Source organism: Aspergillus multicolor (assembly GCF_047715735.1).
Source record: "Aspergillus multicolor strain CBS 133.54 unplaced genomic scaffold BDW74scaffold_15, whole genome shotgun sequence".
Lineage (NCBI taxonomy): Eukaryota > Fungi > Ascomycota > Eurotiomycetes > Eurotiales > Aspergillaceae > Aspergillus > Aspergillus multicolor.
In genome coordinates, this window is record NW_027395966.1 from 559,985 (window position 1) to 581,348 (window position 21,364).

Here is a 21,364-nt window from a genome sequence, read left to right on the forward strand (position 1 = left end):
CCGGTCCCGCTTTCTCTCTTTCTTCACTGCTCCAGTTAATCAACAACACCAGGCCATCCCATGCTGCGGGCGCAACCAAGCGCTAGCCGCCCATTCCAGGCGTGCCAGATGCCGGAAGAGAAAGATCAAGATAGGCCCATGAACCACTGTTCTCTTGTGTAATGCAACCCAGCCCAGCTAAGAACCAGCAGTGCGATCTGCAGACCCCCGCATGTGGCCACTGCCGCAAGGCGAGAACCGACTGTCTCCCGCCTCAACGAGCTTCAGCCGAGCATGGAGGACGGGGGTAGGATACCATAAGCGAACTAGACTGGGCTTGGATTAGGTCTAACAGCTTTCTCTTTACCAGGCAGATCGAAGCTTTGGAATTCGGCTCGCCCAACTCAAAAGTGACTATGGCTACCTGCTGCCTGGACCGTCTACCCCAACTGGACCCATGGCCCAAGAAGAAAGGATCGAGAGGATTGCGAGACAATGCCGACAGTCTCTACCCTCGGTGTTCCAGAAATCGCGGCCTCGGACCAGTACCGAGCGATGACACTACCGCGCATCGTCACAGCCACGCTCGTGGACTGGTCACAGCGGCAGCTGCCTTTTGGCAATGGCAACAGCAGTGTAGATGCCGGGTTCCAGGCTCAAATCCACCAGGCGCAAGAATATCTGGACTGCTACCGACACAGCATTCACGCTGCCCTCCCATTCTTGGATTTAGACACATGTACGCGGAATCTCGATGCGACAATGCTTGTTTCCTCGACTGGACCTTCTTTACCACTATCACTATCGGCCCTAGACAGTCTCGCCCTGATGGCGTTGGCCATAGGTGCTGTGATTCAGGACATCCGGTCTCTGGAGCGCTCGTGTCATCCGGCGTTGTGTGCGCGTGCTGCCCGCCGCAACATGGACGCGATCATCAAGAAAGAGTCGAGCGAGACGTTACAGTTGCTCCTTCTGCTTACGGTATTCTCTCTGTACGATCCATGTGGTGGGAATTCCTGGCAGCTAGCGGGCCTGGCTGTACAGGTTGCGATCGCCCTGGGCTTCCATCAGATTCCTCAGAATGAAAATGAAAACCTAAACCATGACCCGAATGTACGCGCTTTTTGGTGTGCATATGTTCTGGACAGGCTAAGACCCCTACCAAATGACACGTAGTATTAAAGCTAACCGTCTCCAGGGCTATTTTCATGGCAGTGGATTGCCCCTGTGGCATTTCTGATGACGACATCACGTCGCCCATGGTGTTCTTGCATGCGGACTTTCAGGATCCAAGGACGCTCAGCTATCACAATATACACACGCTGCTGCAGGCCCCACCGGATTCTAATATTCCCATTCTCATCCCATGGCAGCAGCTCGGCCGCCTCTCCTTGCTAGCTCGAATCGTTGCGCACCAAAGCCAACCCCAAGATGAGCATCAGGGTGCCGCGTGGTTGCAATCTGATTTTGTCCACTTTGCAAGTGATATTACAATTCCGCAATCAGGAACAGCGATACCTTGCCATATCGGTCTTCTCCTAGCTCTGCACCTGATAATGTGGTCTCTGGGGCCCCCGTTCGCTACTCCAGCACTTCAGCTACAGCGGCCCCCTGCAGCCACTCACCACGCGACGTATGTGGACCTTGCAGGCCATCTGGATGCAGAGGGTGTTCAACGGCCGTGGATTATAGGCTATTCTCTGGTGCACTCCTCCCTGGTGGACATGATGTTGCAGCAGATGCTGTCCATGCCGATTTTCAGGCAAGATAGCTGCCACCCAGACTACTGGCTCGTGAAGATGCGCGATCAGACTCGGAGCTCTGTGGTCCATGCGCTGGCGAGACAGTTCCCAGATCTCAGCATGCAGGCGCTTGCTGAAGTGGTCAGAGGCGTGCCGAGTCAAAATCTCCCTTTGCGAGTGGAGCTCACAAACACCAAGACGGCGCGGCTACTCGGTTCGTTAAATGCGTTGACTTACTCTTGATAAAAGCTTGGTTGGAACATACATGTGGATATGAATGATCATCGAAATCCCAGCGATGGCAGTAAGCTGACAGGAGGGCATTTTTATTATCTGGAGAGTGGATCAAGGAAATGACATGACCCGATTGACCAATTCCAGGTACGTCCATTCGCTCATAGTACCTAAGAATGAGCGGAACATTGTGAATCAGGCTTCTAATTTACGCTAAATAGCTGCAACACAATAAGAGACTGTACCGAAACGTCGACGCGCGATTTCCCAGCCTATCCAACATCTCGGGCGTGTACTGGTCCAGAACCCCCTGGTCCAACTTGTCTCGCCTCTTATTTAGCGCGGTATACGCCAGCTCCAGAATTCCGCACGCCACCACGTCCGCCGCCGCAAATGCGAGCGAGGTGCTAAAGCCCGTTACATAGCCGGGCGCCTCGTTGATCATGAAGATATAACTCCCAACGATCCCGCCCGCATTGCCCATACAGACCATGAACACAATGCCCATGGCCCGCTTGGTTGGGCCGGCTAGGTTACTCAGGGTCCAGGAATTACCACCTAGGTTGACGGGGTAGAGCCCGCTGCAGGCGAGGACGACGACGAAGTAACACACGCCCATGTTGTACTTGATATCAGAGGCCTTGGTCATCAATACTGCGTATGCAACGACCACGAGCACCTGAGGCCCGACGATGAACGGCATGCGCCACCGGTAGCGGTCAGCGAAGATGGACGCCGTGAAGGCGCTGATGGCGCCGATCACATAGGGCGGGATTGCCAGCAGCTGCGCGGCCGTCGACTCGTAGCCCATATTCTCGTTTATCGTGGGCATGGTAAACTTGAGCGCGTTGTTGGGCACGGTGTTGCTCCAGTAGATCAAGGCTTGCAGGTAGATCTGCCAGTCGGTGAGGACACTCCACAGGATCTGAGTATCGACGCCTTTTCGTCTGCGTTCTGGCTCTGGTGTATCTGCATTTGCACGGGCTATAGGCCGGTTGGCGAGCTGGCGCAGCTCGAGGTAACGGATCTCTTCAGGAGCTAGCCACGACGAAGACAGGGCTGGGCTGTCGATCAGGAAGAAGAAGAGTAGGACTCCTGAGCGAAAAGTCGCGATACCTTCGAGGATGAAGATCCACCTCCAGGGCTCGAGACCGCCAACACCTTTCATCTGTGCGATTCTGGCAGCGAGGAGACCGGATATGGCGCCGGCGAGGGCGCTGAAGCTGTAGAAGCAGACGATGCGGGTTTGCGTTTCGTGCGGGAGATACCACTTGGAGATGATCAGGACAGCGCCGGGAAAAAGCCCTGCTTCTGAGATTGGGCATGCCTGTGTTAGCTCAGGTTTCTGCTTTGAGGTATGTCGTTGGCTTAGATGGGCACTGAGCGAATACACCGAGAAGGACTCGCAGCGCTGCGAGGCCTGCGAAGTTCTGCACAACGCCCTCCAGTGTCATCACAACGCCCCATGCCATGATGATTGTCCCCACGTACCGGGATGGGCGTGTGAAACGGTTCAACACGTAGTTACTCGGGACCTCTAGGTTGGATTGTCAGACTTTTTCTGGCCAGTCTCGAGTACAGCACCTTCCAAGGAGGACATATGGCACAAAGAAGATGAACAGATAAATGTTGTACTGGGGGTTTGTCAAGTTGAGATCGGTCAGGAGGCCCTCAATCTTCGCATCCCCTACTCGTTGACCGTCGTTAATATCGCGTTGGCAGTACGGGAGTACCGCATCTTCGGAAACAGCACTCACCGATATTGGCCCTGTCGATAAACGGCCGGAGATAGACCAGCCCAAGCAGGGGAACGAGTCGAACGTCAATCTTCCGCAAGACCGTCTTTCGTTGACACTCGGAGAAGTTGGCCTGAAATGCGGCGGCGTCGTCGTCGAGTCCGCCGGCTGCCTCGACATGGGCGGATCGAGCGCTCTGGTCTGACTTGGTATCGCTCAGGTCGACGGCCATAATGGAAACCGGAGCAACAGTTTGGTAAAGGGGCTATTGTGGGTCTCGAATCGGCGCTGCACACGCAGAAGCGCCTCGAGGCCGAGGGTGGCGTGTGCGAGGTCACCGCGGCGAATGTGACGTTGGCCAGCGACGTCAAGCGCATGGTCGCCGAGTGCATTGAGAAGTTTGGGCGCATTGATATCCTTGTCAACAACGTTGGGCGCTCTGAGCCTGGGGGTCCGGCGGAGATGGAGGAGAAAGTCTGGTACGTCCATCCTCCCTTGTTATCTGGAAGATGTGGAAGATGATAGAATGGTGGTTGACCTGATTCTTTGGTAAAGGGACGCGCAAACAGACATCAACTTGAAATCGGTCTACCTGTGCTGCCAAGAAGGCCTCCCGCTGATGGAAAAGCAAGGCGGCGGCAACGTCATCAACGTCGCCTCCATTGCAGGCCTGCGCTACATTGGCAAGCCACAGGTCGCGTACTCGGCCACAAAGTCCGCCGTCATCCAGTTCACCAAGGCCACGGCGGTCATCTATGCGGCGCGCAATATCCGGATGAATGTCGTTGTCCCGGGGCTGATGCACACGCGCTCGTGGGGTATCTGGCGGATAGATATGCGAATGGGGATTTGGAGGGGTTGGTGAAGAAAACGCAATCAGGCTGTGCCCATGGGCCGCATGGGGAATTCGTTTGATGTTGCGAATGCGGCGGGGTTCTTGCTGTCGGATGAGGCGCGGTATATCACGGGGCAGAAGCTTGTTGTTGATGGGGGAATTACCTCGTCGACGGGGTAGAGCTGGGTTTGATGGATTTGAGGATACGGCATTCTGTTGCTTGAGGTCTAATATATACAAGGTATTTGCAACATCAACAAGAATAACACCGTATACCAAGATATTGTCTATGGCAATTTGAACCATGTTGGCACGAAAAGCTTCAAAATCCAGTCCTTGCTGGGCGCGGTCTAGTAACGGGAGTGGAGGAGGTGACGAGAGCGGCGGGAGTGGCGGAGGTCTCGACAATCTTGATGACCTTTCTGATGGTCACCTTTTTGATAGTGGTGGCGTCGGGGCTGCCGGGACTGCTGAAGGTGTTGGTGCCGGTGGCGGGAGGATAGGTGGTTTCGATGGTTTCGGTGATGGTTGTTGTCTCTGGTCTTTGGTTCCAGGCATCTCGGGATTCCGTGGCAATTTGCGGCCCTTGATAGCAGCCTGGTGTCAGCGCCAGTCAAGAATAACTATAAGTCAGGACAAGGTTGTACATACACTTTGCCTTTTTGGCCTTTTTGGCATCGCGGGGGTCCCCCAGCCGCCCTGCGCAAATGCCTCTGGGGTCACTTCAATGTAAAACTCCCCACTATGAAATTCAAACTGTTAGCCTGGAGGGAATTCGGAGTACGGATTGGGAGCTGGGCTGGGCTAGACATACGATGACTGGCGGTGGGTCAACCACCCGGCCGTGGCCGTGGCCGTGGACTGGCCAGTATTGTAGTGTTTCTTGTTTTGATACTGTGACTGCCTGGGTTGGGAACTGAAAGGGCTGCGGAGAGGAAATTAATGGGAGGGGAATGTTGGGAGGCCGGGGGGTTCTTGGCCGGGGTCTTGTGCTGGCCTCAGGACGTGGACTGGGGTGCTCCTTCTGTTTCGGGACATGTTCGGGTTGCACCTGCGCATGCAAGGGCAGGAAGGTGCGACTAAGGTGCCGTTGCGGTAGCGGGAGCAGGAGCATATTTACCCAGCTACCAAGCATGTAGCGCTCTTTGGACGGAAAACCAAGGATTGTAGCGGGACTTAATGGACGGGACCTCGGGAAAGATCAGGGTTATCATCTACCTAGGTACCTGGTACTAACGGCCGCGGATATTCCGTGGGAGGGACCTAAGGCTTGAAAAGCCTGACTTGCGCAATATCAGAGTAAGTGGGAAAAGTCATATTGAAAGTCGAGCGAACGCCATCTTCAGCTCTGAAGCTGCTTGCTGTATGGAGTATAAGGGCGTTAACCTTTGAAAGCCGATTGGGACTCAGTACTCTGAGGATCAGGATGGATATAGGTATAAATAAGTATAGGGATGTTAGGGCTAATAAGTTGCCGGCAACAAAAAAAAAAAAAAAAAAAAAAAAAAAAAGATTGACAACCACCACGCGAGGCAACACCAAGTAGCTGCCATCCATCCATAGCAGGGACTCCATACATGCTGTTGAGATTTCATTATTCTATTAGCCGGTGCGTGTCAATTATTTTCTTGCCAGAGAAAAAAAACGAGGGGAGAAAAAGAAATGCATCAGCCGGGAGTCGAACCCGGGCCATTCGCTTGGAAGGCGAAGATCCTACCGTTGGACCACTGAAGCTTCTTATTGGTTAGTGCTTTACACTTGAAATATATAAAGATAAAAATGTTTAATAGGCTAATTGTAAGAACAGGTCTCTTTCCAAGTACAGGAGGCAGGCCAGGATTCAACCCACACATCGGGGTCGCTCTCGTCTCCATGAGTAGGCTCTAGTAGGGGCATCTGTCGTCTTTTTTGCTACTTCCGCTTTACCCACTATGAAGGTTTACCAGAACATTGTCCTTTTTGCAAGTGAGAGGCGACATTTCCCATAATCTAGCAGAAGGGCAGTGAGTACGTACTACGCACGAGTATCATATAATGTCTGTTTAGTATAAAGTTTGTAATTTACTTAGCTAGCTGAGGCAATAGACTATGGTGCGGGCTAACTTCTTGTCGTTTGTTGAGGTACTCTGTCCTCGGTCGCAAATATATATTTTTGCTGTTGAGGATCAGCAGAGAGAAAAACAATGTGCATAACCTTTTAGTTGAGCAAGTCCTAAATTAATAGAGAAGTAAATACCCTCCCTAGCTTGCTAAGTAAAGGTCGTCCAACAGAGGGCAAGAAAGCCCGTCTGCCCCTACCCTCGAAGCACAGACGCCACTAACCCTAATCAACTCCCCATCCATCCACGACCCCCAAAACGGCCCTGGTATATTCCTCCTTGCCAACAGTAAAATGCCCAACATGCCCACTGCCCATGAACTCAACCGTCCGGATCATATACTTACTCCCATCCTCATTACCACTCCCAGCTCCAAGCCTGATTAGTCTTCGTGCCTCTTCCGCATGCCCCAAAACATCCCCCGCCAGAACCATCACATCAGCCCGCGAAAAGAGATACACTCGGCGCACACCAGGCACCAGAAAGCAGCTCGACGGGGTATTCAGGACCCGCCGCGTCTTCGAGATCACGTTCTCGTAGACACCTAGAAAGTCAAGGACCGCAACGATCGCAACAACAGCGTAGATTAGGGCTGCACCGAGCGCTCGTATCACAGCTGCGCGCGGGAGAGACAGGATCATTGCGTTCGCTGAGAGGAGGGCAGATGGTGCGCCGGGGGAGCTGTCCAGTATCAATCCTGTCAATGGCAGCTGGCGGTCTGTGGAGGGGTCGTGGTGTGCGGTTCGATAGGCCTCGGCCAGCTGCACGGCCGCATGACTCCCTGCGTTTGAGAAGGCGTGGATGACGAGGTGGTGATTGTGGCTGGTTGTATCCAGAAACGCATCGATTGCGGCGACGGCAGGCATGAGGTGATGGAGTTGTTTTGAGTCCGTGGTCCAGACCATGTCGCCGACGACGGGCTGGATGAGGAGGATGTCGGCGCTTGGAAGAGTGGACTGGTATAGCTGGGTGTATTTGGCGATGTGCCTTGGGGCTGCGAAGAGCCAGGGGCAGAGGATGATGAGGGTTGGGGGGTGGGAGGGTTGAGCGGGGGAGGTGTAGAGGGAGATTTGGCTGGTGAGGCGGGAGAATCCGGTTAGGGGGTTGGATGGTGCCATAGATGCTGGAAGGGAGTTGCGGTGTAAAAGTCTCGTAGTTGGGAGCTGGAGGAGGAGAGGGAGAGAGGTTGAGCTGGGGCATGGACTCGGTTTAAAGTTGTTGGGGCGTCACAGGATTCGACTAGGGGAGGGCCTGGGCATGCAGGGGGGCAGCTGTTGATTGGCTGCTGCTTTCTTTGTGTCTCGTGTATCTGCACTTAGCTTATAATTCTATATAATCTGGGTATCAAGCAGCTCTATGGAAACTACAGTTGATAGGGTACGCCATCTTCGTGTTCAACTCCACCTTGATGCGTTGCGCCCGGGGCTCATGCAGCTCGATGCGCTCAAAGCGCTGGAAAATCCGGCACAGCGTATACTCCATCTGGAAGTACCCAAAGACACGGCCAAGGCAGATCCGGGGGCCGTGGTTGAACGGTATAAACTCCCATGTCTTCGGTGTCCAGTGGAAGTACCGGTCTGGCTTCCAGTCACCTGCATCAGGCCCGACAAGGTCTTTCCTCCGCTGCAGACCGATTACAGAGTAAGCGACGCGCTCTCCTTTGAGGATGGTGACGGGTTGGTCCCCACGAGGGCCCCCACCTGTGGGAATTGTAGTGTTGCGCTGGGCTTCACGGATGTTGAAGCCAACTGCAGAGTTATATCAGCGAAAGGTGTGGACGGAGTAGGGGACTTATTATAGGGCTTGTACGCACGGGGATGGTATAATCGGAGTGTTTCGCGGATGATATACTTTAATAACAGCATCTCCTTCAGATTGTCGGCCGATGGAGTCCTTTCGATACCGCAACTATCGAGCGTCAGTATGCAGGGTCGCGAGACATGAAGCTCGTAGGGGTTGCGCACACACGCACCACTTCTTCCCTTAATCTCTGCGCAACATCTGGATGGCAAGCCAGCTCATAAAGTGCCCAGGATATAGTTATGGCAACCGGGTCCTGCATCGCTCTCGTTAGACAAGTAGGAGTCCGCAAGAGAGGAGAACAACCTTTCCAGCAAGCAAGATCGCAACCAACTGATTCTTTATATACTGCTTCCATTGCGTCAGCCCGGAGCCCGCCATTGACAGCGCCGGCGTAGGGTACCTTTCTATCTCGAGTTTTTAGGGCAAGGGTTTCCATCAGGGTTAGTTTGCCCTCCCGCTCGAGTAATTCCTGCCGTGGCAATGAAAGCGTCTTGTCAATCTGCTTATCCATATACCGATTCATGTCTCTGCTGGCTACTGGGGCGAGCAGTCTATCGGGGGACCACAGGGCCAGAGGACTGACAAGTTAGCACCTCATATACGAAGCACAGGACATAGACGGAAAGTGGAAATTACCCAATCAGCATTCGCACTGTATTCACTGCCATGAGCGTGTTTAACGCATCCCGAAACGGCTGCTGTTCTCCCTCCAAAGTCAAAGCTGAATGGCCGAGGAATATATCTGTCGCGATGTCCAGCTGAAGCCGGTCGACGAGGTCGTATATTTCCACGGGCTTTCCGCCATTGTCCAAGTGACCAAGGAATGTTTGGATGTGGGTTTCAGTAGTTGCGACATCAGTGGGCCGGCTGTTGGATAGCTGTAGTAGTGCGAGTTAATCCCGTTGTCTTCTCGATGGTGGCTGGGAACAGACATGGGGACGCAGCTCATTCTTGTTCTCCATCCAGATCTTCCCATCGGCTGCGATGGCAACATCAGCTGGCAATACGATGATGACAATGAGCTCACAAGAGAGCCATACTGCTGAACACCGAGTCCCCAAACACATTGGCAAAGACCTCATGCATGAAGTCGCCTTTGCCAAACTCCGCGAACTACAGGGCTATGATCAGGAAATGCAGGCAAAGCCCAGCCCTGTGCTTCGAACCCACCTGGCTAAACATAATAGCCTTGATGTTCTCACAGTCATCCGTCAACACCAGGCTCGTACCAGCCAGATACATCTCGATAGTCCCTCCCGGCCTGTCGAGCATATCTTGCGTCCATTCGACGAAGTCATGGCGCAAGAGGTGAGAGACGGCACGGACAGCACAGTCAATACCTGCTACACTTAGCAAGCCAACAGCCATTCAGCTCGGGAAAGGGCACATACCGAATGGTAGTCTAAATGGCAGAATGAATGGTCTTGGACCGAGTTGAGATTGCCGGGCCCGTTTGGAGAAAAAGATCAAAACTACTAGAAAGGCCGCGATGGCAAGCGGCAACAGCATCTTCAACGTCGTGGCCTGCTCACTGAGATGTAGGGTTGCAAGGAGTAGACCCACGAGGCAGGAGGAGAGGGCAGCTGGAGGGCAGGAGCGGGAGGGGGGAGGGGGGGGGACCTCCTTGCCTCCACAGCATGGGATGGGCACCGGACCTGCTCCATCAGTGTCATCAAAAGAAAAGATAAGCCGGAGTTTCTTTTTCTCCCGAGGGTCCTTAAGGTTGTGCTGATCGTTCCAATCCCGACCCTTCCCACCTCCCCGGCCCTGCTGACGAGGTTCGACCTGGACTCCAACCCTGGCAGTGGAAACTCAATCGATCCCAATCACGAGGGTCCCGCTATTGACTATACCAGCAGACTCTTCCTGAAGTTGTCACATCACATCGACGCCCCCCGTGTAGTAAAGATCTCCCTTGCAGGTGCGGTGTCATTGTCAATGCCACGTCTCCTTGCAGGACCCCACTGGGGTCGGCCTTCTACGAGTCTGACTTCTTGGGAAAGAGCCTGACTGAACGACGAAGGTTTCGATCTATTGACCGGCTGAGTTTCGATGGAGGTTACGGACTCATGATTCCTCGATCTGCAGATCGCCTGGGTTGGGGACACCGCTATGAGCCAGCCCTCTGTCCCCTCCGTACAATACACCGCCGTGACCGTGCCGAAGAACTAGCAGATCTATCTTCTAGTCTTTATCGATTTGAGTCGATGATATCCTGACGTGATGGCAACAAATGGCCATGGTCACACCGACACAAGTCCGTGGGCTGACGACCCCATTGCTATTGTCGGCATGGGGTCACGGCTCCCTGGGTCTGTCCGCACGCCTCAGCAGTTTTGGGACCTCTTGACAGTCAAGGGAAGTGGACGCTGTCGAGTACCTGCAGATCGATACAATGTCGATGCCTTTGTCGGGCCCAAAGGGAAACCTGGGCACACATGCACCGAGTACGGGTATTTCTTGCAGGACGTCGACCTTGCGACGATCGACAGTTCCTTCTGGAGTATGACCCGCAAGGAAATCGAGATGATGGATCCCCAGCAAAGATTACTGCTCGAGGTTGTGTATGAATGTCTCGAACACAGCGGTGCCACGGGCTTCAAGGATCAAGATATCGGGTGCTACGTCGGTGTCTTTGGCGAGGACTGGGCAGAGATCCAGGCCAAAGACCCTCAGACCAGCGGCACGTATCAGATCATTGGCTATGGTGATTTTGCTATTGCGAACCGGATCTCCTATGAACTGGGGCTTACGGGACCCAGCATGACCATCCGCACGGCCTGTTCGTCGTCCTTGACAGCGCTTCACGAGGCCTGCCAGGGAATTTATGCTGGAGAATGCTCATCAGCTGTTGTGGGCGGCTGTAACATGATCCTTTCGCCTCATGTTACGATTGCCATGGCAGAGCAAGGCGTGCTTTCGCCCACAGGCTACAGTTACTCGTTTGACGCCCGTGCAAATGGGTATGCACGTGGAGAGGCCATCAATGCCATCTATATCAAGCGCCTATCCACTGCTCTTCGTGATGGCGACAATGTACATGCCGTGATTCGATCTACTTGCATTAGTTCCGATGGCAAGACAGCAGGCATGTCCGTTCCCAGTCCCCAAAGCCACGAGGCTCTCATTCGACGCAGCCACCAGTTGGCTAGCATCACGGATCTATCCAAGACGGCCATGATTGAATGCCATGCCACGGGCACAGCCGTGGGAGACCCGCTGGAGATTCGGGCAGTTGCCCAAGTGTTTGGGGAATGGGGCATCCTCATTGGATCTGTAAGTTGATCAACCCTTCTTGCCATGCGAGACGAAGACTGATTATGCCTCGCAGGTCAAGCCCAATATCGGGCATAGCGAAGGAGCCTCCGGACTCAGCAGCGTGATCAAAATGGCCCTGGCTCTCCAGAACCAGACGATCCCACCCAACATCAACTTCAGCACCCCTAACCCGAAGAGTACGTGACAACTAGCTATCTCTTTACATGGCGGTCGCTCATAGTTACATTCCTCAGTTCCCTTCGACACTGCTCGTCTGAGAGTCCCCGTCGACTGCGAGCCATGGCCGAGCGACAGGCACGAGCTCGTAGGAGTCAACTCCTTTGGCATCGGTGGTGCCAATGCACATGTAAGTCCTTGCCAGGTCCTTGATTGAAAGCCCTCTCACGGTGACCAGGTACTTCTCGAGTCTGCCCGATCATGGAATGCCAGGCAGAAGCCCCAGACGAACGGCACGAACCCAGTGAAGCAGGACACTCACTTGTTTGTGTTCTCCGCCAGTCATCCAAAGGCCCTGACACAAAGCATCACAAATACGGCGGAATATATCCGTACGCACTCATCCCAAGCTGTCAACTGTAGCTACACACTAGGCTGTCGCCGCGAGAGATTTGCTCACCGCGCCTTTGCCGTTGGCTCTGCCGATTCCTGGGACGTCTCCCCAAGTCAGAGAGCGACGCACCCGCCTGATCTGGTCTGGGTGTTCACTGGCCAAGGAGCCCAGTACCCTGGCATGGGCCGCGAACTGATAGCAAACAGTGCGATTGCACAAGAAACCATCCACCGGCTTGATCAAGTGCTCGATGAGATTGATCCGCACCGGAACTGGACACTATACGGTACGGACTCCATGCACTATGAGGTAGTCACTCTGTTAGACACATGCTGATATGCTACATCACAGAAGAAATCATGTCAAATGAAGCATCCTCAAACCTGAAAAAGGCCGAGTTTGCCCAGCCCTGTTGTATTGCCCTGCAAATCGCGCTCGTTGACGTTCTCAGAGCGCTCAATGTACGTCCGTCCGCCGTCGTTGGCCACTCATCCGGCGAGATAGCTGCTGCATATGCCGTCAATGCATTGTCCGCTGCAGAGGCTATTGCCGTGGCGTATCATCGTGGCAAGGTAAGCCGAAAGGCAGAGGAGCAAGGGCAAGGAGGCATGATGGTCGTTGGCCTGGGGCGAGAGGATGTGACTCCCTTCTTGAATGAGCATGTTACTATTGCGTGCGAGAACAGCCCCTACAATGTGACCCTCAGCGGCAATGTGAAGGCTCTGGATACTATAGCAGGTGCCACCAGGGCTCGCCATCCCGATGTTTTGGTCCGCAAGCTGCGCGTAAACTGCGCATACCATTCAGGTGAGTTGACCAGTAATGGGTATACTATTGAGGAGGAATGTAGACTGACTTCGAGACAGCCCAAATGAAGGAGGTGGAGGGTGAATATCGAGAACGACTAGCTTGTCTCCATGCCCCAGACCAGCCGCTGTCTGCAGACTTCATCTCCTCTGTAACCGGGAAATCCATCCACAACGCATCTGAACTGAGCGCAGAGTATTGGTGCCGCAACCTAACGTCCCCTGTACTCTTCCACACGGCTGTCGCAAACCTCCTTGCAGATGAGAGCAGATCCAGCCCCGTTTTCCTGGAGGTCGGACCGCACTCGGCTCTCTCTGGGCAACTGCGAGAGATCGCAGTAGCGAAGCAGAAGTCGGTCCCATACATCTCAACCTTGGTGCGCAAAGCCGATGCATATGCCTCGATGCTTCGTACCGCAGGGCGTCTCTTCCAAGCCAATGCGGCCATTGACCTCTCCAATCTCTGCCAGGGTACTTTGCTCAGTGATCTGCCCCCGTACCCCTGGCATTACGAAGGCCACTTCTGGTTCGAATCTCGCACTGCACGCGACTGGAGGCTGCGCAAGTACCCGCACCACGACCTACTGGGCTCCCAAATCACCGATGGGAACGCAAAAGAGCCCACGTGGAGATCCGTGATTCATTTGGAGAATGTGCCCTGGATCCGCGAGCACAATGTCCTGGGCCAGACCATCTTTCCCGGTGCTGGCTATATTGCCATGGTCGGGGAGGCCATTCGCCAGCTGACGGACAGTCACGACTTCACTGTACGCAATGTGAACGTTCTGGCTGCGATGGTCATGCACGAGGACCGTCCAACAGAGATTCTGTCCCAGTTTCGACCGGCACGCGTGACGGCAACCCTCAATTCAGAGTGGTATGATTTTACAGTGACAAGTCTACTTGACGGAGTCTGGACCAAGCACTGTACCGGTCAAGCCCGAGGTGGGCGTGAGTGTGCCCTTGATGTGCCCTGCCCAGTCCCAGGGGCTCGCAAAGTCCAATCACCGGTCTGGTATCGCACTATGAAAAAAAGTGGACTGAATTACGGACCTCGATTTCAAGGCATGCAGAAGATCGCTGCCAGCGTTGTAGATCAAACAGCAACGGCGGAGATTGTGGACTCGCGTGAGCATGGGGAGAGCTCGTACACGTTGCATCCGTGCACCATTGACAGCATCTTCCAGCTCTTCAGCGTGGCTGGATCCGAGGGCATCCCTCGGCATTTCATGCATGTCCATGTTCCCACATACATTGACGAACTGTACATCCGCCCTCCCATTGGCACCATCGCCGCCCAAACCTCGGTCGACATGAAATCCAAGGGTGCGTTCGCTGGCGACGCATCGGGCTTCTGCGGAGAGGTGCTGGTCTTTTCCCTCCGGTTTATCCGATTGTCACTGCTCAGTGACGATGACGAGATTCGTGGTGCTGACCCACACGCTGGCAGCCGTTTAGTCTGGAAGCCAGATATCGATGAGGTTGACCTCATGACCTTTCTGCACCCGGTCAAGGATATTACAGACCAGGCCAGCCTTGTTGAGGAACTGGGTCTTTCGTGCATGCTCCAGACGGAATACCAGACTCGTGAAATTGCACCTGCGCTCCCACACTATCCCAAGTACCGCGAGTGGCTGCGTATGCAGGTACAGCGTGTCGAGGAAGGTGCTTACGGCCATGTTCCAACCTGCCAAACAATTGCCAACATGTCATCAGCAGAGCGGGCAAGCCATATCGACAATCTATACCGGCGGGCACTCAACACGGACGGCCGTGATGTGGCCACGGGAATCAAACGCATTTGTGAGCAATCTACAGCTCTCTTCAGCGGGAGCGTGGATTCCTTAGCCCTGCTGATGGAAGGCGATCTCCTAACAGCGATATACAGCGGCGGCAAGCTCCTATGCGACTTTAGTGACTTCTTCCGCGTCTTTGCACACAACAGGCCGCATATGCGAGTGCTGGAAGTTGGCGCTGGGACGGGAGGTGCTACGGCTATGATATTGCCAGCGCTGCAAGGACCGCACGGGATACACATGTACGACAGTTATACATACACCGATATATCCACAGGGTTCTTTAGTGCGGCACAGGGACGCTTCAAAGAGTACACAGAGATGATATATCGCCCGCTGGATATCACTGCTGACCCTGAGGCACAGGGCTTTGAGCCCGCTTCTTATGACCTCGTGGTTGCCTCCAATGCGCTCCATGCTACTCCCAGTCTAGCGGAGTCATTGAATAATGTAAGAGCGTTGCTAAAGCCTGATGGCAAGCTGTTTCTGCAAGAGCTGGCGCCGACATCAAAGTGGTTCAACTACATCATGGGCACGCTGCCTGGGTGGTGGCTCGGCGAACTGGATGGGCGTGTGTGGGAGCCGTATGTCTCATCAGCACGCTGGGACGCTGAGTTACGCCAGGCAGGGCTTTCAGGGATTGATGCCGAAGTCCACGATGGGCATTTCAACACACATATCATCTCCTCTGCCGTTGTGGCCCAGGATGTATCAGCAGCCACACGCAGAAAACGTGTCACAGTGCTCAGCAGAACAATGGAACCATCTCAGGCCGTGTCCCCTGTTCTTTCAAAGCTCCAAAAGCAAGGATTCGACACGGACATATGCTGTCTCGATGACGAGCGCCCAGCAGAGCAGATGGTAATCTCGCTGCTGGAGCTGGAGGAGCCGTTCTTGCATGACTGTAATCGGTCTGAGTTCCTACTTCTGCGGGGCCTGCTGAGCTCACTTGGAACAACACCGCTTCTTTGGGTGACCAGATCGTCTCAGGTCTCCTGCTCAGACCCGCGGTATGCCCCGACCTTGGGCTTTTTCCGTATCGCGAGAAAGGACCTCTCGCTCTCCGCGGCTACACTAGAACTAGACCGGATCGACGACAAGGCAATGGGAATGTGTGTTACCGTTGCAGAGCGAGTCCTCAGGAATTTCTCTTCAGATCCACTGCTTGACCCCGTGTCTGAATACGCCTACAACCAGGGCCAGCTGCTGGTAGGCAAATTCTACCCGGCCAGCGTGGGAAACGAGTTGCTGGACTCGGGCCACTCAACACAGGCGGCGGCGCTGCATGTGGGCAAGCGTGGCCTTTTGCAGACGCTGTCGTGGAAACCCTCGGCCAGCTCTGCGAGCACTAGTACAGTTCCCCTACCAGACGACTGGGTGGAGGTCGAAACATATGCAGTTGGCCTGAATTTCAAGGACCTGCTGATCGCGATGGGGGTGGTGGAAGGTGGGAAGCTGGGCATCGAATGTGCTGGGGTTGTGCTGGGTGTGGGACCCGGGGTGAGGCGCCTCGCTGTCGGTGATCGCGTGGTTGCCCTTACTGCAGGGGCATTTGCTACCACGGTAGTCACGAGTGAGAGGCTGTGTGTGCCCATCGCAGTTGGACTGAGTTGGATCGAGGGAGCCACCATGCCGTGTGTGTTTGCGACGGTGTTGTATTCCTTGGTTGACGTGGGTCATCTCAGAGCCGACCAGGTAGGTTCGTCTTTGCCAGGGTTGATGTTATACACTAATAAATAATACAGACTGTTCTGATCCATTCTGCTTGTGGTGGCATCGGCCTGGCTGCTATCCAGGTGTGCAGGATGATAGGGGCTGAGGTTGGTCTCATGAAGTCTGCCCTGTTTCTACTACTAGATGCTAACGACAGTAGATATACTGCACTGTTGGAAGCGAAAGTAAGGTCAAGTATCTCATCGACATGGGAATCCCCAGAGACCGCATCTTCTGTTCTCGCGACAACACTTTCCTCCCTGGTATACTGGCCGCGACAGGCGGACGAGGTGTCGACATAGTTCTGAACTCGCTATCCGGAGAGCTCCTGCATGTGTCATGGAAGTGCGTTGCCGAGTTTGGCACCATGGTCGAACTGGGGAAGCGCGACTTTATCGGCAAAGGCCAGCTGGCCATGGAGGCCTTTGAGGCAAACCGCACCTTTGCCGGCGTCGACCTGGGCTTGATCTGTGAGAGGCGCCCGGATATCATTGAAGACCTGCTTCGGCGGTGCATGCAGCAATTTGCCCAGGGACAGTTCACCCCGCTGCCTGTGCAGGAGTTCGCCGCCGAAACCGTGGAGCAAGCCTTTCGGTACATGCAGAAGGGCACACACATTGGCAAGGTTGCGGTTGCCATGCCGTCCACAGCCTCTACGCTACCCCTGTCCTTGACTCCCAGGCTACCGCGATTTCGCTCGGACGCTTGCCATGTCATTGTTGGTGGACTGCGTGGCTTAGGACGATCTATCGCCTCGTGGATGGCACATCACGGGGCCAGACACTTTGTCTCCTTTTTGCGGTCTGCGGGACAAATGGAGCAGGATGACTTTGTGCTGGAGCTTCGCGCACAGGCTGTCGGGTTGACTTAGTCTCCGGTGACGCGACAAATGCAGATGTTGACTCGATGATTTGGAACCTGAAGATGCCTATAGCAGGCATCCTCCACGCCGCAATGGTCGTGCGAGATGTCTCCCTGAGCAGCATGTCCTTCGAGGACTGGCAGGCTGCCACTGCACCAAAGATCCAAGGGACATGGAACCTGCACCGGAGCCTGGAGAAGCATTCTCGGTCAGTGGATTACTTTTTCCTGTTCAGCTCCGTGTCTGGCATGATGTAACTACCAACCTCGTAATGTGTAAGTCGTATCGGTAACAGGCGAGACAAAGTGAGTGACTCAACTTTCCTCAGGCCTTATTTTGAGGCGGGGCTGTGTGCTCCGATACGGTATAGATTATATATCACGTGCAAGCTCTGCAGCAGCTTTACTGAACGCTATTCTCATCACCCAGCAGAGTGTGGATTCTCTCCCTTTCATACCCCGCTGCCCTGCATGCACCTCATCCTACTTAAACCATTAACATTATTGCTTCATCCATTATCATGTATTGTCACGCATCAGCGCGGTCGGTGCTGCAGTCGACCGCATGGATCTTTGACCCAAACCTCACCACACCCAGTATCCCGCACAACACATCAACAACAAAGGTTCAGGACCCAGTTTAGCCTCCAGGAGTGGAAGCCGCCTGCTAATGGGACATTTGCAAATCGCATTCAGAAGATCTTTTTCCCAATACCTTGCGACGAAGTGCCTGCCGTCCTATTTCGTGCCGAATGCCGTCGTACCCGGAGTCTCTTCAATGGCTCCATACGCGCACGGACGCCAAATCACGAGGGTCCCCCGTCGGCGGCAGACTTTGATGATACGCTCTCGTGGCAAACAGAGAGACCGACACGGTTCCGGTGCTTCTCTACCAACTGGCACCAAACGCTGAACCGGCGGGCAGAAATGGAACAGGACGAAGAGGAGGACATTATTGTGGTTGCCGTATGGGCAAAGGGATTGACAAATGTCTACAATGCTCTGGATGCGGCGACAACACTAGGGTACTCCGACACAGGGACAGAACCTGTGAGAAATATTTGGGATCACCATCAAGAATTTTTAGTGGACAACGGTATTGCGGCCGATGAGTACAGGATTCTGGCCGTTTTCGAAGGGGGTGGAGAAAGTCGGTCGGTCAAGTTTAAGTGTCCTCTGTATCGGATCGTTACTGTCGTCCCGGATGAGTTCTTCTGCGGTCGCAGGACTGTAGACGCCCTAGTTGACATCGAAGACGAAATCAAATGTCGTACTGGATCACGCGATGATCAGAAGAGGGATGAGCTTATGAAAGCTATCGCTAATGTCTCTCTGGCTCCTTCCTCATTTCCAACCATTATATATCAGGGCAACAATCCGATGCTCGGCGAACTGCATAATCTTCAACCACCTGGAAATGCAAACAATATTTCTTTCTATGATCAGCTAATTCCAAGCGGGTTGGCTTAAGTGGAAGGGAAACATATATTTCCATACATGGTCCGTTGAGGCAGAAAGTAAGTTGTTGACAAGTTGCCAAATCGGCGGCCGTTGATTAGGCTATGGAATATGGGTTACTATTTTTATAAGCTCCAAGACAAAGTTTGGCGGCGGCTGATGACCTGCTACCCCGTACATTTACTGAATGCGTAATATAAGAACAAAATTTGAATCTCACAATAATCAAGTGGTTCAAGTAGTGTCGTCTGATGAACAAGATGGAGACAAAGTCAAAGGATGAAACACCAGGACTGTTTTTTCTGCGCCATAAGCTCTTCCAGGTTTTCAATCCGTGCCGCCGAGGCTTCCAGCTCCTCTCGTTGTGCTTTAATTTCTGATTTAAGTAAATCCTGCTGATGCTCCATCTGTCGCCTATGATCTTCAAGGGTAGCGAGTTGTTCCGTGAGCAAACGGATCATTTCAGGCTGCCTATTCCGTGATTTATCAGGGTCCAATGAGAAGCTTGGTGCAGATTTGGCTTCGTCTATTGGATTTGCATAAGGCTCATTTGTATCACTGCTATCCGTTGTTGAGCGAGCGCTGGTGTCCGTCGTGAGCGCGACATGTGCACGGTGAGAAATAAAGGCCCCCTTTTCAACGCACTCAATGGTTTCAACTTTTGAGGCATGGATGTCTTCGACGGTGAGGTGTTGCGTAGCTTGATTTTCAGAGACCCTCTCTTGCTCAGATAATAACACATATATTTCCTTCAATAGGCCTTGTATCTCGTCCTCCGAGTCCTTCAGAGACTCGGTGCTCGTACTCGACTGTATTGTCTGCACATTATAGGCAGCCTTTGCAAACGTCAGTTCACTAACGAAGCCCCGCGACATAGCGGTTGTAGCTGGGGTCGGAAAAGAAATCGCAAGAAATAACTTTAGTAGAGCACTCCCAATTTTCTCGGCGGCATTAATAACGGTATTCATGTGGCTGGAGTCAGATTTCCGCTGTTCCTGACTGTGCTGAATTCTTTCCTCGGATTGCTCAATAGCCTTCTCGCACCTTTGTATTAGTTCGTCCATCTGGTTAATTGGGCTGCTTGATAGTTGTGAGATAGTCTTCGTACATTGAGGATTAGGCTGCTTACTAGTAGTGCACAGGAGCATTATACACATTTCCATGAACAGTCTGGTTTTCAACTTGATGCTTGACGAGGTCGATGTCCATGCTTTCAGACGATGGAGACGACGCGGTGGTCCGTCCGTGGTAAGCCGCCTCAGCACGCTTCCACTTCTCCTCAGCGGAAACCGCGCGGAAAGCCTCATCGGACACACTAGTAGTTGTGAATGAGACAGGTATTGGAATGGTGCCAAGCATGTTCTGAGTAGTGGATGAAGAGAGTTGCGAGATTTCTGTGAATATCGCACGACACTCTCGATAAAATGCAGTGGAGAGCAGGGAAAGAAGAAGAAGAAGTGAGGATGTTCGGTGGGAGAAAGAACTGACATGGGTTAGAGAAACTGTACGCGCCCGGGGCTGAGCACAGCCTGGTCTGCTAAAACTGCATTCCAACCAATTGGAGGGGAAGGCTGCCACTTATTTAAGTAAGGGCCATTGTACTGATTAGCGGGCTGTGTACCCTCAAAGAGACCTACTAGCTAGAAATAAGCGCAGTCATCTCTATCTCTTCCCTGATAGTTATGGGGTACGGAATGCTTCATGGGTTGAGGTTACCCTATATCACCTAAGTTCCCAGCAACGACTTGGTCCTCCCCCTTTGTGCTTAGTTACGCGGGCTTTACTTTGCTCGCAACATGTAAGACATTTCTATTAATGACAAGAAAATATTCGTGGCTAGTATATGAATGCTGATGTAGGGAAGATAGGGTAAAGGTCGTCACACTGGAGAATAAAAAATGATTTTCCGCTCTTACCTAGCCCACTTTGACAATGTAAAGGCACCAAGCTTACTTAGCTTATTTAGTTACAACGAACTGATTAGTATTGCTGCTTCCGCTATCTGCGATGCCGTAAGACCAATGCTTACTATAATATTATGAGTCATCAGAGGGATTGATCCTTGTGCTGGCTTATCTTATATCATTCGTATCCCCAAAACAAACAGTATACAGCCAAGAAAACTCATGTGATAGAGTTTACCATACCATACGCTGCGCTAAATAAGGTTTCTTGGAAGAGTGCAGGATAGGATTAGCGCATTCTTGGCATAGGGGCCCACGATACAAAACAAGCGTCCTGAAGGGTGACACTGGTTTCAACTTCCCCTGTATCATTGAAGTTCGTTCATACAGCAAAGTGCCTCCTGGAATGGTTGTTTTGAACACAATAATCTCATAAGGTGTCACGGTGCCAGCTTGGAGGTTTATTCCGGGCACGGTGCTCGGGCCTGGTTGGGTTCCCAGGTCAAGCCAACTATGCCGCCGGCAACAGCTTCCAGGACGCCTTTGTGCAGTATCGCCACTCGCTCAGA

At 53.2% G+C, this 21,364-nt stretch overlaps 7 protein-coding genes and 1 non-coding gene across 8 annotated transcripts; 3 read left to right on the forward strand and 5 right to left on the reverse strand.

Annotated features, from left to right (window-relative positions):
• Positions 1-474: 474 nt before the first annotated feature.
• On the forward strand, positions 475-1,964 carry BDW74DRAFT_179024 (fungal specific transcription factor domain-containing protein; the record flags this gene model as incomplete). Its single annotated transcript, XM_073729340.1, has 2 exons — positions 475-1,106; positions 1,178-1,964. 2 exons carry the CDS (start codon positions 475-477, stop codon positions 1,962-1,964), a joined length of 1,419 nt encoding a protein of 472 aa, XP_073583172.1.
• Positions 1,965-2,163: 199 nt separating this feature from the next.
• On the reverse strand, positions 2,164-3,923 carry BDW74DRAFT_168462 (uncharacterized protein; the record flags this gene model as incomplete). Its single annotated transcript, XM_073726833.1, has 5 exons — positions 2,164-2,902; positions 3,011-3,266; positions 3,349-3,490; positions 3,554-3,642; positions 3,713-3,923. 5 exons carry the CDS (start codon positions 3,921-3,923, stop codon positions 2,164-2,166), a joined length of 1,437 nt encoding a protein of 478 aa, XP_073583173.1.
• Positions 3,924-6,189: 2,266 nt separating this feature from the next.
• BDW74DRAFT_t140 lies at positions 6,190-6,260 on the reverse strand. The gene has a single exon. It is a non-coding gene; the product is annotated as a tRNA-Gly (tRNA).
• Positions 6,261-6,585: 325 nt separating this feature from the next.
• BDW74DRAFT_30945 (uncharacterized protein) lies at positions 6,586-7,818 on the reverse strand. The gene has a single exon (XM_073732482.1). The coding sequence runs from the start codon at positions 7,741-7,743 to the stop codon at positions 6,850-6,852; it is 894 nt and encodes a 297-aa protein (XP_073583174.1). The 5' UTR covers positions 7,744-7,818; the 3' UTR covers positions 6,586-6,849.
• Positions 7,819-7,918: 100 nt separating this feature from the next.
• BDW74DRAFT_30972 (cytochrome P450) lies at positions 7,919-9,713 on the reverse strand. Its single transcript, XM_073732483.1, has 7 exons — positions 9,361-9,713; positions 9,065-9,306; positions 8,829-9,006; positions 8,732-8,773; positions 8,590-8,681; positions 8,439-8,533; positions 7,919-8,373 (listed from the first exon to the last, which is right to left on the reverse strand). The coding sequence occupies exons 1-7, from the start codon at positions 9,508-9,510 to the stop codon at positions 7,970-7,972; spliced, it is 1,203 nt and encodes a 400-aa protein (XP_073583175.1). The 5' UTR covers positions 9,511-9,713; the 3' UTR covers positions 7,919-7,969.
• A 938-nt stretch (positions 9,714-10,651) lies between these two features.
• Positions 10,652-17,443, forward strand: BDW74DRAFT_179029 (uncharacterized protein; the record flags this gene model as incomplete). The annotated part of the gene is made up of 8 exons (XM_073729341.1): positions 10,652-11,704; positions 11,760-11,883; positions 11,941-12,053; positions 12,102-12,543; positions 12,609-13,064; positions 13,124-16,554; positions 16,605-16,679; positions 16,733-17,443. 8 exons carry the CDS (start codon positions 10,652-10,654, stop codon positions 17,441-17,443), a joined length of 6,405 nt encoding a protein of 2,134 aa, XP_073583176.1.
• A 53-nt stretch (positions 17,444-17,496) lies between these two features.
• BDW74DRAFT_179030 (uncharacterized protein) lies at positions 17,497-18,903 on the forward strand (the record flags this gene model as incomplete). Its single annotated transcript, XM_073729342.1, has 2 exons — positions 17,497-17,642; positions 18,066-18,903. 2 exons carry the CDS (start codon positions 17,497-17,499, stop codon positions 18,901-18,903), a joined length of 984 nt encoding a protein of 327 aa, XP_073583177.1.
• Positions 18,904-19,033: 130 nt separating this feature from the next.
• BDW74DRAFT_31032 (uncharacterized protein) lies at positions 19,034-20,389 on the reverse strand. The gene is made up of 2 exons (XM_073732484.1): positions 20,021-20,389; positions 19,034-19,925 (listed from the first exon to the last, which is right to left on the reverse strand). The coding sequence occupies exon 2, from the start codon at positions 19,857-19,859 to the stop codon at positions 19,164-19,166; it is 696 nt and encodes a 231-aa protein (XP_073583178.1). The 5' UTR covers positions 19,860-19,925; positions 20,021-20,389; the 3' UTR covers positions 19,034-19,163.
• Between the last annotated feature and the right edge of the window lie 975 nt (positions 20,390-21,364).